This window comes from Lycorma delicatula, chromosome 3 (assembly GCF_047948215.1).
Source record: "Lycorma delicatula isolate Av1 chromosome 3, ASM4794821v1, whole genome shotgun sequence".
Classification (NCBI taxonomy): Eukaryota; Metazoa; Arthropoda; class Insecta; order Hemiptera; family Fulgoridae; genus Lycorma; species Lycorma delicatula.
In genome coordinates this window covers 149,944,361-149,961,782 of record NC_134457.1, presented here as the reverse complement: position 1 = coordinate 149,961,782, position 17,422 = coordinate 149,944,361, and the positions used below count along the sequence as shown (strand labels likewise).

At 27.9% G+C, this 17,422-nt stretch overlaps 1 protein-coding gene across 2 annotated transcripts in view; it reads left to right on the top strand.

The window, feature by feature from the left end:
* The window catches only part of LOC142322109 (zwei Ig domain protein zig-8-like), a 705,864-nt gene that overhangs the window by 624,770 nt on the left and 63,672 nt on the right, over positions 1 to 17,422 (top strand). For both annotated transcript variants that reach the window (XM_075360807.1, XM_075360806.1), the window contains one exon: positions 2,770 to 2,939. In XM_075360807.1, coding sequence (XP_075216922.1) covers positions 2,770 to 2,939 — 170 coding nt within the window. The remainder of the gene's footprint in view (positions 1 to 2,769; positions 2,940 to 17,422) is intronic.

The following is a 17,422-nucleotide window of genomic DNA, read 5'->3' as shown; positions in this document are numbered from 1 at the left end:
AATGTATGTCTGCGTGTTAGAGGTGTTACTGACGGAAAGTGACTGTTCCATCTCTTTTTCATTTTCTACCTCTGATATATATTTTTATCTACCGCTGTTGGTAATCTTCTTCATTAATTATTTTCTTACATATTCTTAACATTCTTATAAAAGGAAAATGATAAAAGCCAGCTAGACTCAGAATGAAGTAATACGACAGATGATTTCTGTTAAAGTGCTTCAGATAGGCAATGAAAATTATTTACGGTTCTATATTGCTAGGCCAATCTGTTGGGATACAAGGCTTTATCTCGGCCGACTGAGATATTTTTTTGGCTTGTATTAGCGGAAGATTTCTCCATATATTGCCCTAGGATCGTCCGTTCACTATGACAATCTTTGGTCAGTACTACTCTTTTAATAAAGCAAACAAAAGGTAATGACAACATACTATCACTCCATCATTTCTCGTGCTGCAAATCACATAAATAAAAAACAACAAAAAATAAAGAGAGCAAAATATAATTATTTTTTTCAATTAGTCAAGACTCAATAAATCTACAAAAAAAAAAATAATTCATTATAATTATCTGTTTAAAAACAACAAAAATGCCAGAAAGTAAGTTTATTATAAACTTCATCTGGGCTGATGATGTAGCACTTCAGTCATCTTTCTTTATATGTTTGTCAGTACGCCGGTACATTTACATTCCATAATTGCGGGCTTAATTGAACGAAGTTTACAAAATTAATTTTCTTTTCATTTTACCCGGAGCTATTGTATTATCAATTCAAATACAAATTAAAATATAAAACTGAATACAGATAAACATAAAATAACATAATTATGTGTAAACAAATCAAACATATCAACAAGGAATGCTTCCACGATAGAAAGATGAATTCGTGAAATTACAGAAAGATAGTCAGCTACAGTAGCAGGAAAAAAATATTACGTATTGACGAGCTATAACCGCTATTGTTCATGCAAATGAATAACACGAGCGATTACCTAAAAACACTCGGTAACGCCTGCCGTACAGGTGGGTCATAGTCACTACACGATGCCCCTCTAAGGCCAGATGTAAGCCAGCAATACATTTTGGATCATTATTGCTTTTAAAAATTGCCCGACTAAAGGCAACTTAGGAAACTGTAGATTATGTGCATCTAAAGAAGGTTAAAAACATTAAATTGTATACATGTTAGTTCACAGGTTAACTCAATCTCTCTTTCTCTTTTGTTTTATTTGGTGCGCATTTTAATCGCTACTTACCTGTATATAATATTAGTGTCAATTCTTCGTAACTAACGGGAACACCCAAGTGAGCAAGACCGAGTCCCGACGGGGATGCTCCACTTGGGGTCTCGTTAGAGCCGTTGGCATAAAGACCGAGTCCCGGATCCCGGAGTTGGGACCCAGGGACGGCATAGCCGAGCCTGGTGAATCCTACTCTAGGGGTTTGTGGCGGGCGCAAAGTAAGATCCGACCGGCGGGCCGTGACGGGGAGGCCCATTAGAGTATAGGACACTCCCCTGGGGATACTACTCCCTTGTAATACTTAATTACAGGATCCGGCCCAGGGGAGAAGGTAAAGAAAAAATTCTATCGTATCTGTTATATAACGTTCTTTCTTTACAATTTTTTTTTTAATTTTACTTGCTTTAAATAAAGCCTTCACATAAATAATTCAATAAAGAGTAAATATATTTTTCTATTAGTTTTTTTAATCAGTGTTCTGCAAGAATCTTACTTTTATTTTGTTTGTAACTTTTGTTGTTTTATATCTACTTTTGTTTCATCTAAGCTAAATTTAAAGTAACTTATGAATATCTATATTTCATTCCCAAACAACTTTGTTGTCCAAATTCATTCAATTTAATTTTTAATCCCTATTGATTTTGTACTATTATAAGATTGGTACGAGATCCGATGTGATTGAATTATCTTCAGCTCTTTGTACTCTATTTTTAGTCGTAGTAATATTTAGAAACACGATTTCGAAGTACATTTATAAATTCTTTATTAAATTCTGTTTTAAATGTTATAAAAATGTTGTAATACAGTTTTTATTTTGCGATAGATAAAAATCCAATTATAATAAAAGGCAAAATTGAATAAGCGATAAAACATATTTAATCACAATTATAATAATTATATACAAAATGAAATTTTTACTTGTCTATGATTCATGAGTATTTAATGCAGAACTATAAACACAATGTAGTATGAGTTTTTATGTTCAATCTTAAGCAATATAGTTCGAAAAGTGCGACTTTGAAATTGTATAAAAAAGTAGTGAAATACATAAAAAAAAAGTGTAAAAACAAAACAGTATTTCATATAGTAATATCCTAATCACAAAAAAGTTCACTCGTCACATCTGATGCAAAAACAGAAGAACATAGGAGCATAAAATGTAATAAAATAAACAATAAACACTCACCTCAATGAAACACAATATTAACGGAAAGACGCCTGCAGTCAAATCGAGTGCTATTACGTCACTTTATGTAATTTCAAAAGGGACTTTGTTGTTAATCGCTGAGTAGGAAGTAGATTAGAGGCTAGTCGGGAAATCATTCCATTGCAGTTTGTTAATACCGGATGTACATGAGACAAATATCACGCCATCAAATAGACTCAACTCGTGTAATTACAGGTTAATGCTGTTCAAAGTAACATTTTAGTTTCTTAAGGGTAATTAATGACATTTCTATTAATGAAATACATGAATATACATTGTCCACAAAACAAAAAACAGTATAGAATGATAATTTTTTTTTCAGGAATTTCACTGATTGAAGCTCAACATAATATCAGTTGGTCAGCAGAAGAAAGTGGCGGTAATGCAACTGCAGTACCATTTTTCGATTTATCTACATCAAGAAATGTGACAACAGCTGTTGGCCAGATCGCCTTTCTCCACTGTACTGTTGAACAACTAGGAGACAAAGCGGTAATTATTAATCGATATTATATTAACGTTTCTCCCGAACTTATAATTTTAAGCACGTAAAGGTGAGTAATAGAATTTAAATTTAGAATAATATAGCGTTCGGAAAGCTACTGTGCGCTATGTTTAAATACAAACAAGTAACGTAAAATTATTATTCTTCATTAAAATATTTTTTGCTTCGAACAAATTTTGGTTGATATTACTTTATTTAAAATAGAAATTTTGATTAATTTAAAAAGTACAACATTTCCAATTGAAAAATACTTTTATCAACTGAGTTCTTCCATATTTGCACGTAAGATTTTTACACAACCAAAAGTAGGTAAATGAATGCACTTTAAATAAGTCGCAAAGCGAACCCCTACTCTCTTTGGAGAGATTATTTTTCCGTAATTGTGTTATTACTTTCGTTAGCATCGGAAATGCTAACGAAAACGTAATAAATTACGTGTAGTTCCAACAAAATGGTGTCATACTAACAGACCTGACAGAAAAAAACGTTCTTGTTTCGCATCTTTAAAGACCAGATCATCTCGGTGCGATTTTAGCACCAATGAGGATCAGATTTGAACTTACCACAGTAATGAATCCTCTCTCACCTAATTGATTAAAATTAGTTTTGAAACTAACAAGTTCATATCCAACATATGTACAAGGCTATTATTTCTACATTTTTTTTTTTTTAAGTTCTTGTGTCAATCTGAAATCAGTTTTAAAAAGTAGTAATCTGTAAAGGTAAGAAATCTAATAATTTAAGTGCGTACACTTTTAATTTACGAAGTAGTAGTCAGTTTCATGAAATCCTTATACCCATTTACACCTACACGATTACGTAATTAATTTGTAAACATATTTCAATCTATATATTTATATACCTATATTTCAAGCTTTCTTAATGAACGTTGAAGTGAGAAACGAAAATATAAATTTCATTATGTTTTGTAAGCATACTTTATTTGCCGATTTGTTAAAAAAAAACATGCACTACTGTATTATTAATCTGGTCGATACTTATTCCTTATACAGTATGATTTCAAGTTCGTTTTTTTAGGTAGATTTCATAAGAAACCTACCTGTTTATTGTAATGGGTTCTATGATTCGACTACCGGAAATTTCGACATATCTTTGCGTTTCACATCCCCCAGACCCCAAACCACCGTCAGTTCAAACGTTTATATATAAATTTATATATATATATATATATATATATATATATATATAATATACATACCTATATATTTCACTTTCTTGTGGACAAGAAACTGCTATAATCGCTTTCAAATTGATACATAAAATATAATGACCCATTACATAAATATAATGGTCGTTAAAATATAACGACCATTATATTTTATGATACATAAAATATGTTTTAAGTATAATCTCGGTCGAGTTCGTTAATGGGCAAAATCAGACCATGGGAGTGGAAATGGGGGCTTTCTCGAAAAAAAAATCGCTATAACCTTCTTATTAATTAAAATATCGAATTCGTTTAAAGTTCCTACTATTTTTTGGATAAGGACCTAAAACGTATCTAAATAAAGTGTTTTGATATCACCAACCATTGGCCCACGGGGTGGAAAAAATGATTTTTTGAAGACAAAAAGTCATACCTCCCTTAATAGGCACAGTATCGAATCGATTTAGAATGGTCGTTAGTCCTCTAAACATACCTAAATAAAACGTTTGGCGGAAAATATTTTTGATATGACCAACCCTTAAAGCAAGGAATGACCAAAATGTTGCTGGAATTGTAAGAAGATGGGTCTTGTTGTTTAGTAAACATGTGAAACTTTTTTTCATATGCTTCTATTGTCGTACAGAGTAAATTTGAAGTTTTTCTTAACTTTAAGATGAAAATCTTTTTATCCCCCTACTTAGCACCGGTGAAATCTACCTCCGCTTTCCGACGTGCCGAAAGGGATTTTTTTAATTTAAATTAAATAATTATATTAGTATTTATAAAATTTAGTATTGTTGTATATAGCCTACTTTAAAATTGGATACTAGTTGAGAGATCCAAGACAACTTTTTAAATTAAGATTACGTCCCAAAATACCCTTATAAGAGAAATTATAATAATTAAAGAATGAAGTAATATTACAGCTTTTCTTCTGTGCCAGGCAGTTTTTAATTATATACAAATACGGATACATTTTAATTATTTTAAACGAGGAGTTACATAAAAAAAAAACATTATTTAATTGCGAGGTATTAAGATTATTAATCATCTGAATGAATAAAAAAAAAATATGAAGCTTAAGTAGCTTTACACAAATACTACCAATGTCACTGAAATCAGTCTTAAGATTTTATTATTGGTTAACATATCGATTGTGGATAACATATGGTCCGATTACATTTTAAATTTAAACGGATAATATTATTAAATTAAATTATTATTATACAGTTAAGTAGTAGTAGTATTAATTAACCTTTTCTAATAAATCCTTTTAGTAAGTAAAAAAATATATATTTAAATATATTCATAAACTAATATTACAAATTTTTAATTCATGAACAAATTATTACTTATAATTATATTTATAAAAATGCCTAAAATGTATTTTCCACGCATATTCCAAACTTTTTTTATTATTCTCTTTTTACTTTCACGACTATAGTGATATGTTCTACTCTAGCTATAAAGGGAATGTTGGTCTTCTTTTTTTAGTTTTGTGCCTTAAGGAAACATAAAAAAGCTTGTTACAAAAGAAATATATTCAAATAAATTGTAAATAGTCTGCAAAAGAACATTTTGTTCCAATACTCTAAATTCCAAAAAATCTCTATGTGTCAACAGATGTTTGGGCGTTTGTATCTATCTATATATGTTGGCCTGTATTTGTTCTTATAACTCTGGATTCCGTTGATCGATTTTCTTTAAACTTGGTAGACACGTGTACAATCATTGGAGAGAAATAAATGTATTAAATTTTTGAAAAAATTGGAAAAAGAGGTGGGGGTTGTTTTGGCCGAAATAAAATCTCAAATCTTTGCTGTGGCACTTTAACAATATTTTCTTACAAGTAGTTGAAGTTGATTTTATCCAGATCACAAATTACCAAAATATTTTGTTAAAATACACCACCTCCAAAACAATTAATTTTACTCTTTTTAGGTATATCTTCAGGAAAGAAGTTAATGGAAGTCTTTAGTATTTATATTTTTTACATCAGTAGGTCAAACCACTATACAAAATTATCTCCATCCCATTCCAGTGGTCTGTGGTAATATTTTTTTTTTTTTTAATTTTTATAAAGATTGTTTAAAAATTTAAATCCATTGCATTTAAAGTGTAAAAATATTAATTTTTTGACAACCTTTACTCTCTAGTATATCTAAAAAAAAAAACAATTAACCAAAAATGTTCACCCCCTTCCTAAAAAATTATAACTTTGTTTATTTATTTTTATTTATTTATTTATTTACATAGTAACAACAACAGATTTACGCCTTTAACAGTTAATAAATGAAAAATTAATTTTGTAGCGTGTGGAAAATGTCATGCCTAACCGGGATTCGAACCCGAGATCTCTGCATGAAAGGGTAAGACGCTACCACTTTGCCACGAAGAACGACATATGCCTGTATCTTCGTATTTTTTAAACAATATAAAAAAATATATATATTTTTTAAATCTATTATTACCAACTAGAGATTATTTTCTTAAAAGTAATTTTACCCGAATGCTTCCCCTTGATTATGGGTTTCGATAATGAAAAAAAATTTCACAATTTCAAATTTTTAATGCACAAAATTTATTTTGTATTTATTTATTTAAATACGAGTCATATAATTGAAATAAATATTTTAAAATAAAAACGTGAAAAAATAATACCCAATTTTGGTTATTTTTAGACAGAAGTTATTTTATCATAAAGATGCAAATAAAGTTTAAAATGACTGCATGAAAAAATGAATTGCATAACTTGACATGCGTAGCCGGGAAAGTTAGGCAATTCATTGCCAGCTTTTTAAACTCTTTCTTAACTTATATGCATATCTCTTTCTTTCTCTTATATGCATATCGAGTATACACTATCTATAGCTTTTTTTGTTGCAACGTCCTTGTTGTTTAATATCCCATTTCAGCAAACAGCGTATAAATATTTTTTTTGTTTATTTAAGATTAAAATAACTAAAAGTAAAGAGTTATTTTTTAAATATTTATACCACGATACATTTAACTTACGTAATAAAACTTATACATTACTTATAATTTGTTTTAATAGTTATACAATTAAAAAGATAGTGGTAAAATTAACACGTTAACACTACGATGAAATTTTATAACTCGGAGAGTTTAATTTATTTAAACATGATTTCGAAAAATTCAGTTCTTTGGAGGAAATAAATAATTGAATAATATAATTCCTCAGAAATTATTTTAAAACAAATGACTAAAGCCACCGAATCTTGGCAAGCAGATAGGAAACGAAAGAAACAAAATTCTACAACGATGAAGAAAGAAACAGCGACTCAGCAAACAGATGGTTAGAGAAAGCGCGTCAAAATTCCAAGGAAAAAAGCAAATGAAGATACAAGTAAAGAAGTCGAAAGGGCAAGATTGGATATTCATAACCAATACAAAGTGAAGTTGAAAGCTACCAGAACAGCGTGACATTCGATTGGCAGTTTGACAGCGTGAATCGCAGTATCGTGCAACATAGAGGGACACCTCAAGACCGCGAAGCTCGCTTGCAAAGTCAACGCCAGCGCTATTTAAAATGTAGAACCCAAGAAACGCCAGAAAAACATGAAATTAGTTTAGAGCACTAGTTTAGAGTCGTCAGTGATGTCATAAATGGAATGCTGATCTTACAGCATTCGAGAATGCAATCAGCACGTTTTGTGATACCAACTATGGAATTTGTACAAAACAATGCTATCCTAAGCAAGTTTCAACAATTGTTTCATATATATATAAACAAGTTAATATAAACAAGTATACATAAAATTTATGTAAAAATTTTATTTATATATTTATAACTAATGGAAAATTTGATAACAATTACATTTAATTATGACTTAAAAGCAGAAAATTAAAAAAATAATTAAAAAACCTTTTTTAAATCATATTTTTCTTTAAAATAGAATAAATAAATAACAAAAACAAACAAAACTTACTAAAAACTAAGAAACAATTTTGTTTTCAAGAAAATTATTTTTAATAAAATTTTCTATTTATGCATAATTAAAAAAAGCGTGAGGCACGTTCTAGTTATAAAATAGTTGTACATCAGAAATTGCCCATCTCACTTCATTTTAGTCATGTATGAATTGGACATTTTTTTAAAAATATTTGTTTGGACAACAAATTTATTTTTTACTCTTTAATATGAATTGTTTTGTTTTTTGTTTCTTTTTCTTCTTTCATCATGGCCGCCTAAGGACACGTAATAATTTAATTTCCTTCTCCTTTCTTATTTCCTTATCTTCCAGTGCTCTTTCATTTCTTTTCTATTCGTCTTTTCTTTCCTCGGAACATTTCGTTCCAGTTCTCTTAACTTTCCTTCAATGGAATCCTATTTTTCACACTTTCGTACGAAATAATCTTTGTCTGTTATTTCATCCTCTTTTATGTTTTCTTTCTTGATCTTTTTTGATTTCTTGGATCTAACTTGTTCTTAACTTCATTTCCCACTAATACTTGAAATTTTTTCTGTTGCCATTCATTCTGTGTAAGTACTCTAAGAAAATCAGTTTTCTTTTTCTCATTTTTTCCGAATTTTTTTATGCTTTTTTGTATATTTTATTATTACTTCTTATTTTCCAGCCTTTATTGGTTATTAATGCTCCAATATTTTCCTAATAATTCTTCTCTCTGACAATTCAATTTTATAATTAAGTAATAGGAATTACAAGCATATAAACATTCTGTTTTAATTACAGTGTTATAATGCGTTACTTTTGAATTTTTTGATAAGTATTTTTTGTTATAGTTATTCTAAGTCAGATCATACGCTCTTTGCACTCGATACTATCGTCTACGGCGGATTTCTCTAATTCATTGTGTTGGATTGTCTTTCCTAGATATTTAAATTTTTTTGTCTGTTTTTTTTTTTTTTTTAAGAAAAGCACGTTTTTAAAAGTCTTTTTATAATTTTTTTTTTTTTTTTTTCTAGTATGCATAAATTCTAAAATTTTATATACGTTATATATGCGATATAAGTTGCATAGAATCGGTAAACGAGCAATGTGTATGTGAATGTTTATTTATCTATTCAAACACTGAACTAAGCATTGAGCGGAAAAGATAACAAAAGACAAGAAACCATGAGAGATATTGATAATTCACCGGGGCAAAATTTAACTCTATAGCTTCTATACAATGGTCAAAATGGGTTCGTGATAACTAAGTAATCTCAAAGCAGAAATCTCTGTTTTCGGTTACTAAGAAAATACGCTCAAAGCCTTCTTGTTATTTTCACTTCGCCTGGAGAATTGTTCCCGTTTTGTAACTATCAAATAGTAAAACGAGGCTTTGATATCCCCTCAGTTGATTAATATGAGTAACGGTCTAGTCGCTTTTCTTAAGTCATAGAGATTATTATTTATACAGTTAGTAAATTTTCAGAAAATACGTACATGTAACATGCTTAACATAATAGTTTCTTTAATGCTTCCTTTGAAAAGACAATTTACGAGGATATTACAATGAATATAAAGTCACCTATATCTTATTTTTTTGTATCATTTGTTTTATTACTATAATTATGATTAATACCGCATCATGATATTAATGAATGATAATCAAAACATTGTCTCTGTTTATTTCTTCTACGATCTCTCTGATTTTTCTTTTTTTAGATTTTTTTAAACAAAATTAAATGATGCTGTGGTTCATAGATTTTAATTTATCTTATATTGGTGTTACAAAAACCGAGTAAAAAAACCCGTTTGAGTAATGTAGGCCGTAAAAGTCTAAAGATATTTACTTTTAGTTAAACATAAAAATTGAAAATAATGGTTTACTGGTTTGCAATTATTTTTTAATAATCTAATGCCTTTATATACAAACAGAATTTGGTATTATTTTGTAGATTGTAAATTACTCTAGAATACGTTGGTGGTTCATTCCATTTAAACATTTTCATTGAAAATTCAACGTCAAAATAAAATTTTTATGTAAAATATTTAAGAGACACTTGAAACGTTTGGTATTTTAAAAAAAAAACCACCAAACTCAGTAAAGCATTTTACATCCAGGTAATTTTTTTTAATTCTGCCTATGGTTTCACATATTCCCTCGAAGGTTTTTTAATCATCTTTTAAAAAAATTCGCAATTTCATCATTCTTTTTATATTTACAAAAAAGTTTTTTTTTAAAATTTCTTTTCCTTTTTTGATATTATATTACTATAATATTTACTATATCCTATATCATCCTATATAACCGTTTCATACTCCTCTAAAGCTACTATATAAATATCCTCGAGTCAAAAAATATACATAAAATATATATACAATAAAAAAATTAAAATATCCATTTCTTTTCAACCTGATAACAAAAGTAGTTTGTTAAAACATACCATCATAATTCTTCTACGTACAAGGTAGTTTTATTACATTTCCATAAATATTTTTTTAATAAAAAATTGACTCATTTGAAAGATCTAGTCACAATTCTTTTTAAAATACCATATAAACATTATTAAAAATCCGATCAGCCGCCCTCCGTGGCTGAGTAGGTAGCGTCTGGGCATTTCTTGCGGAGGTTCCGGGTTCAATCCCTGTTAAGCATGGCATCTTTTCATACGCTACTAATTTCATCGGACTGACCGTCTGACCGAGCATCAGACTGATGCTCGTTGTTTCATAGGAAAAAAAAATTAAAAAATAGAAATAAAGATATGTTTTTAATTCTTCTTTAAATGTTAAAATATTTGTAGTATGAGTTAAATTAAATATATCACACTAACTAATTAATTTGGACTAGATTTATTTTTAATATTAACTTCGCTTTTATTAATAGAAATTTTATTTAATTTAAAAAAATATATATTTATAAGTTTAGTTTCATTATAAGTAATCACCACAGAAGAAGTAGAAGACTGCTCAAGTGGGGCAAATAGAAATTAGGATCTCGGTTATTTGAAGGTTTTTTGGCACATATTGTGGTGTCTCGAAGTTATTATCTTGGTATATTAAGTCGATTAAAAGTATATACTAAGTAACTGAGTTACAATTTTAGCAATAAAATTGTTTTTAATGTTTCTTCGTACAGAGATTATTTATTTATTTAACTCAGAGTAAAAAATAAAAAAAAAAAAAAAAAAAAAAAAAAAACAGTTTCTTGATTTAAGAATGTGATATTATTTCTATATCAATATTTTAGATTTCAAAAAAATTATTTTATTGTTGATTGGTTGTTTTAAAATATTACTATTCATTCAAGATAAGTATGTAATTAAGTTATCTTACATCAAAAATGGAATTTTTAATTACGTTACATTGTCTACTATTATTTTTTTTCAGATTTAAGCTAAATTAGATTATAAATATATATATTTTAATTTACTTTACCTTTACTTGAACTATTTTTAGAATAATTTTTTAATATAATAGATCATAATAACTTTTTTTCTAAATAACGTTTTAAATTCTAAATAAACGTAAAATTTTGTATAAATTTAACCATAGAAGTGTACTATAATGTTTTAATAGTAATTAGTGAATAAGGGATTAAATAATTTCTCATTGTTTTAGGCGTAATTAGAGATGAAGTACAATTGAACAGATGCCAGATAAAACGTTAAGTACACGAAGCAGTAAGCAATAAGTCACTTGTGTTGATGCGAACTCTGGGGAACCCGGCATCGCTCCAAGTCCCCCTATAACTATCAGTTTCCACTAATTGATAGAACAGGTGTCTGTTTCTGCAACAAACCTATTTATTTAACCTTTAATCGAAATGGCAAGTTCACAGATATAGGTTAACATCATGTCACTTGCTAAACAAGCAGGTATAATCAGTACTCAAATATAGACATTGTTATCTCAGAATATCGAAATCTTTCAGTAGTTTAGCATTATGCAAAGAGAATATTTTTTTATTAATAAATATATATAGGTATATTTTTATTATTGTTGACATACTGTAATAAGAACTTTCTGTCTATAAGATGATTAATAAACTGAGGCACCAAATTAGTTTACTCATATGAGTAAAAATTTATTACGGTTGAAAAATAAAAAAAGTTACGGTTGAACTTTACAACCGTAAAATTTAGCAAGCGAGGACAACTACATTTCCCATGTGAATGAAAAATACTATCATTTTAAAATTTTAGAATTTAAAAAAAAGAATTTTCAATATACTTGTTTTCATTGTGAAATCGAAAAAAAATTGTCTCAAGAACCAAATATATGATACATTTGGTACAATATATGCTATATTTGCTATATTTACGTACAAATATATGCTATTATTATACGTAATTTTCAGGATGCCAGAGCCCAAATAATTTGAAAAAGGTTACTACTACTACTCTGTTTTCTATATTATCAGTTCTTCAGAAATAGCTCTTTTTTGTAACAGTAACAAAATTTATCAGTATTGTTATACAAAATTATTATTTTCACCTTTTTGCTCTACATATTTGTCTGTTACAATAAAATTTCTTGCTCCTAGAACCCAACAATGAATTGAAAAATTTTCAATGTAATTTCCTTGATATTTATTTTCATTTTTTCGATGAAAAATCTTTAAATGTGTTTAGGCCCTAAGATTATGCATAATACTTGAGTAATTAATTTTACGATGATGAATTCGTAAAAAAGACAATTCTTTTTTTCACTACAGCTACAAAGATATAATAAAGTACGATCCTATTCCATATTTTATTGCATGATTTCAAACAAAGAGTGATTCCTTTTTCAGGTTGTTTTATTAGTTATTTTTTTAACGATATTTGAAAGAGTAATTTAACTGTGTAAGGAGATTTATTAATTTAAATTATAAAATATATTAATCCAGAAATTTAACTAAAGCAAAATCTATACTTCTGAACTACTCCATAATTAAATAGATTAAAAAATAAATAAATTCAATAGATTATAGATGTGAATTTAATTCAACTGGTATTCTACTCAAAATTATTAATTACGAATAATGTAATATTAAAAAAATCTGTAGACTACAATAATTTAAGTCATATCTTACATTACAAAAGCCACGATATTTTTTTTAATCATACCTTGCGATAATGTTCTAAGACTGATATTGTTATAACCATTTTACTGAGCTATCAACTGGAGACCAATAAGACAATTTTTTTTTTTCAACAATTAAGTGGTGCAGTTTATCGTTACGGTGAGGTTCTGTTTTTGTTCATTTTAATGGTTTTTGTTAAAGGATTTAATTTTCAAAATGAACAAAAAGAAACAATTAAATTTTTAATAAAATTTGTGTTTTAATGTTTAAAATTCTGTATGATCAAACATTTTTACCATACATAATATTTTACAATGTTTGTCATAATCGATTCAAAAATGACCGAAAGTAGATAGAGAATGAGAATGTTCAGGGGGTCCTTCAACATTCCGAATAAAAAATCGACAGAATTACTTCAAAACGTTTTGTTTGAAAATGAAAGTTTAAATGTTTGAATCTTAATGAAAATGACGCATTAATAGAGAGGCAGATTGTAATATTTTAGAAAAAAATTTTGAAACGAACACGTGCGTACATTTTATTGTTCTTCATCTTTGAACATTGGAACATCAACCTGCTGCATTGATTCAATACGGTAACTCCTCCTTCAGTCATCCTGGAAACTTCAGTCAACAAAGTTCAACAGACGGCTCATTATCTGCTAATCTCCGGCCTCATCAAATTCATGGAATACCACCTTCCTTGGTAATTTATAAATTTCTCTTTATGCTTTCAATCTTCATTTTTCTTAGTCTTCATTCTTCATTTTCCACAAAGTTTTGTGATTCGCTTATAATTTTTTTCCTTTAAATAACAAAATCAGAAAAATGTCATATTCATTAACGAAAAAAATTATGAAATTCTGACTGTAAACGATAAATGTTTGAATCCTGTTTTCTTCTGTATAACAACGCGTTAGCCATATATATTTGATAATTTTGCTTCCTCGGTTTTGTTAAAACGATAATCTATTATATTTATCCACCTAACTCGTCAGGTTTAACACCGGCTGCCTTTTTTTTATTTCTAAGAAATTTCTTTTCTATTATTACTTTTTTTTATAAATAATACGTTAAATAGTTGAAAAATGTTAAAGAGGATCCATGGGTAGTAAATATAAACCTGACAGACTTAAAAGACAGAAGGATAGTTATGAAAAAACTTAGAATTCAAAGCGATCCAGAAGGAGAAAGAATGCGGCTAACTTAAAATAGTCAGAAGAAAGGAAGAACCATTACAGTAAAAGAATTTGAGAGCTAAAAAAATTAGCCAGAAGTTAACTATTCTATACAGTCCTACAGTGACCGTAGTCGAAAAAAAAAGACGATTAAAGAGACGAGATTTGAGGTGTTTCATTGATTTAAGTATTTCACGAGCCAAACTTAGGTAATTTCAAAGAAAAGATTTTATTGGGCATTTCATTTCTAGTACAACCGATATAAAAAAAAGATGGTAATAATAAATATTTGCTTTTATTTAATAATAACTTTCTCTATTAGATAGTCAAATTAATTCTTACCAGGATTTGAAGGTTAAATTACAGAGGAATGACAGCTCCAATTAGAATAATTTATGAGGGTTCCCTTTCTTAAAGTAAATGCAGAAAAAATCATATTTTAAAAATATTTTATGTGTAGTTCCTTAATAATTTTAATATTGAAAAAAATATATTAGTTTAAAAATATTAAATTTTAATATTTGTAAATTGTAACATATTGACATGTATAAAGGTGAAAAAGTCAATTTTTAATGTTCTAATAAAAGATACAAGTTTTACTAAGGAAACTACTTCAAAAGTTACAAAAGAAAAAGAAACGACAATAGGCCAAAAGAACAAAAACGAAATGAGCAAAATTTACTTAAAACAAACATATATTTGGTAAAACAAACATATAAACAAAGGATTGTTTAAAGAAATATAACGTAAATTTAGCATTTAGTACAAATAATACTATCAGTAATCAATTTAGAAGTAATATAGAAGAAAAAGACAACTACAACAAAAATGTAATATACCAAATAAAATATGATTGCAATGCGACGTACATTGCACAACCGAAGCGAAATTTTAAAACATGATTTAATGAACATGTAAGATCGTATAAATATGAGAAAAAAGATTAAAATTGTGCAACACCTTTGATAGAAAAAAGATATATTTTCAATGAAATAATTAAATCCATGAAAATTATTATTCAGGAAAAGGAAAACGTTTAGATATTCTAGAAAACATGGAAATATTCAAGAATGGATAGAAGATAACTAATGAACAAATAATCACTCAATCAGATGTAATATTTAAAAATTTTAAATTGTTACAATAAAGAATCAGATGGATTAGTTTCAAGACATTGTATGTATAATCGTTAGAGCGAACGTGGCAACGCAGAAGAGGTCATGACAGTAGAGGAACTTAACATCGGTTTATTTGACGATTCCAAATTAGGAAAACTCAGTGTTAAAAGTAGTTTTGAGAATGGAAATACTCCGAAACGCGTGAACTGTAAATGTTAGAGCGTGAACTGTAAAAATAATACTCAAATCAATTATGATAATCCTAGTGAAAGTATAAAATATTGTGAAAATATTACGTTTTCTCCTTTACTTTCTTTGTAACATGTAACAACTTTAAAATTTTTTTATATGAAAAATTGCTACTTCTCATTTATTTCCGAGATTTGGTTATAAATTGAGTCTCATGATAGTTATAATTTCAACTACCTGACTTTGGAGTTTGAAATGTAATACGAAATATTTTAGCTGTTTACCAAAGTTTTATTTTGTTTTCTTTTTTACGTTTATATTTTCCCCCAATAACAATATTTGGTTAGGTGAAATGTTTACTGTTAGGGAAATTTATATTTTATAATTTTATAATCATAGAATATGTAACCTTTAAGGACAATAGGGGAATAGCATCCAGAGAACTAAATTGAAGAATGTGATGGAAGGTAAAATTTATTTTTACCGTATTAATATTTTTATTTTTAATTTAAAAGTTATTTTTATTTATTTTTCAACCATTTCAATATTTACATTTATATAAATGAGAAATAAAATAATGTGCAAATATCAAAATTTCATAAATTTAAAAAAGTTGTACACTTTTTGATGATTATTCAATAAAAACTATTTTAGTATTCTATAACCACAAGTGTCAACGTGTTATGTGGCTGTCTGAAAGAGTTTTTTAATCCGAGAAATATAAAATAACCGTACAAATTTAAAATTGTTCGGAATTTATTAAAAAGTGAGGAAAAAACATAATTTCTCTTTTACTAAATTACACTCTTAACTATAAAATATTCATTTATGGAATCTGTTGAACTTGTATTCAATTGCATCTTCCAAACACTATTTCAATAAAACATTCAGCAACAAAATTGTAGCCTTTTTGTTAATTCCTGGTACGAAGTAAAGGAAATATTGTGATCACGAAAAATTTGGATATTAGGATTCAATGGAAATATCCATTTTGACCATTCCTGAAACCATTTTGACTAGTTTCGGCGTGACGTCGTAGGTACGTATGTATCTCGCATAACTAAAAACTATTAACCGTAGAATCTTGAAATTTTAGATTTAGGACTGTTGTAACATCTAGTGTGCACCTCCCATTTTGATTTACAATCAACTGGACCTAAAATGTCCAAAAAAGCCCAAAATCCAAAAACATTTGGATTTTGGACTTTTCTTAACTGCAGTAATAAATGAGGGCTTATTAATGAGGACATTAAAATGAGGGCCCAAAATCCAAAAACATTTGGATTTTGGACTTTTCTTAACTGCAGTAATAAGCCCTCATTGAGAGATATCAACGGTATCTCATAAGTGGTTATTTTCATTACTTCCAGAGTTATAGCCAAATAAAAATTTAATTGATGAAATATTGATCTTACAAGGGGAAGGCACATCGGTTCGAATCTGACTTCATTTCCTTTTTTTTAAACTTTCTTTTAATTTAAATATATTGATTTATTAATAATTATTAACCTCTAATTGTAAAAAAATGTGTATATGTAATTTAATAGGCGTACAAGGAAGTCATGTGGTGTCCACATCAGATTTTTCATTGAAATCAAAAACCAGCTTTTCATTAAATGCTTCTCAACATTTTGAAATGGTAACAAACCAATCATTAATATTCGTTTATTATTATCATTTTACAAGGGAGAAAATAAAAATACATTTATTCATTGAACAAATAAAATCTACTAAAAAAGAAAAATATGGTTCTATAAAATCATGTAATATACTGTACATATCACGGTGGGTTTTCATTTGCATATATGTGTGTTTGATATTTCACATAACAAAACCGAA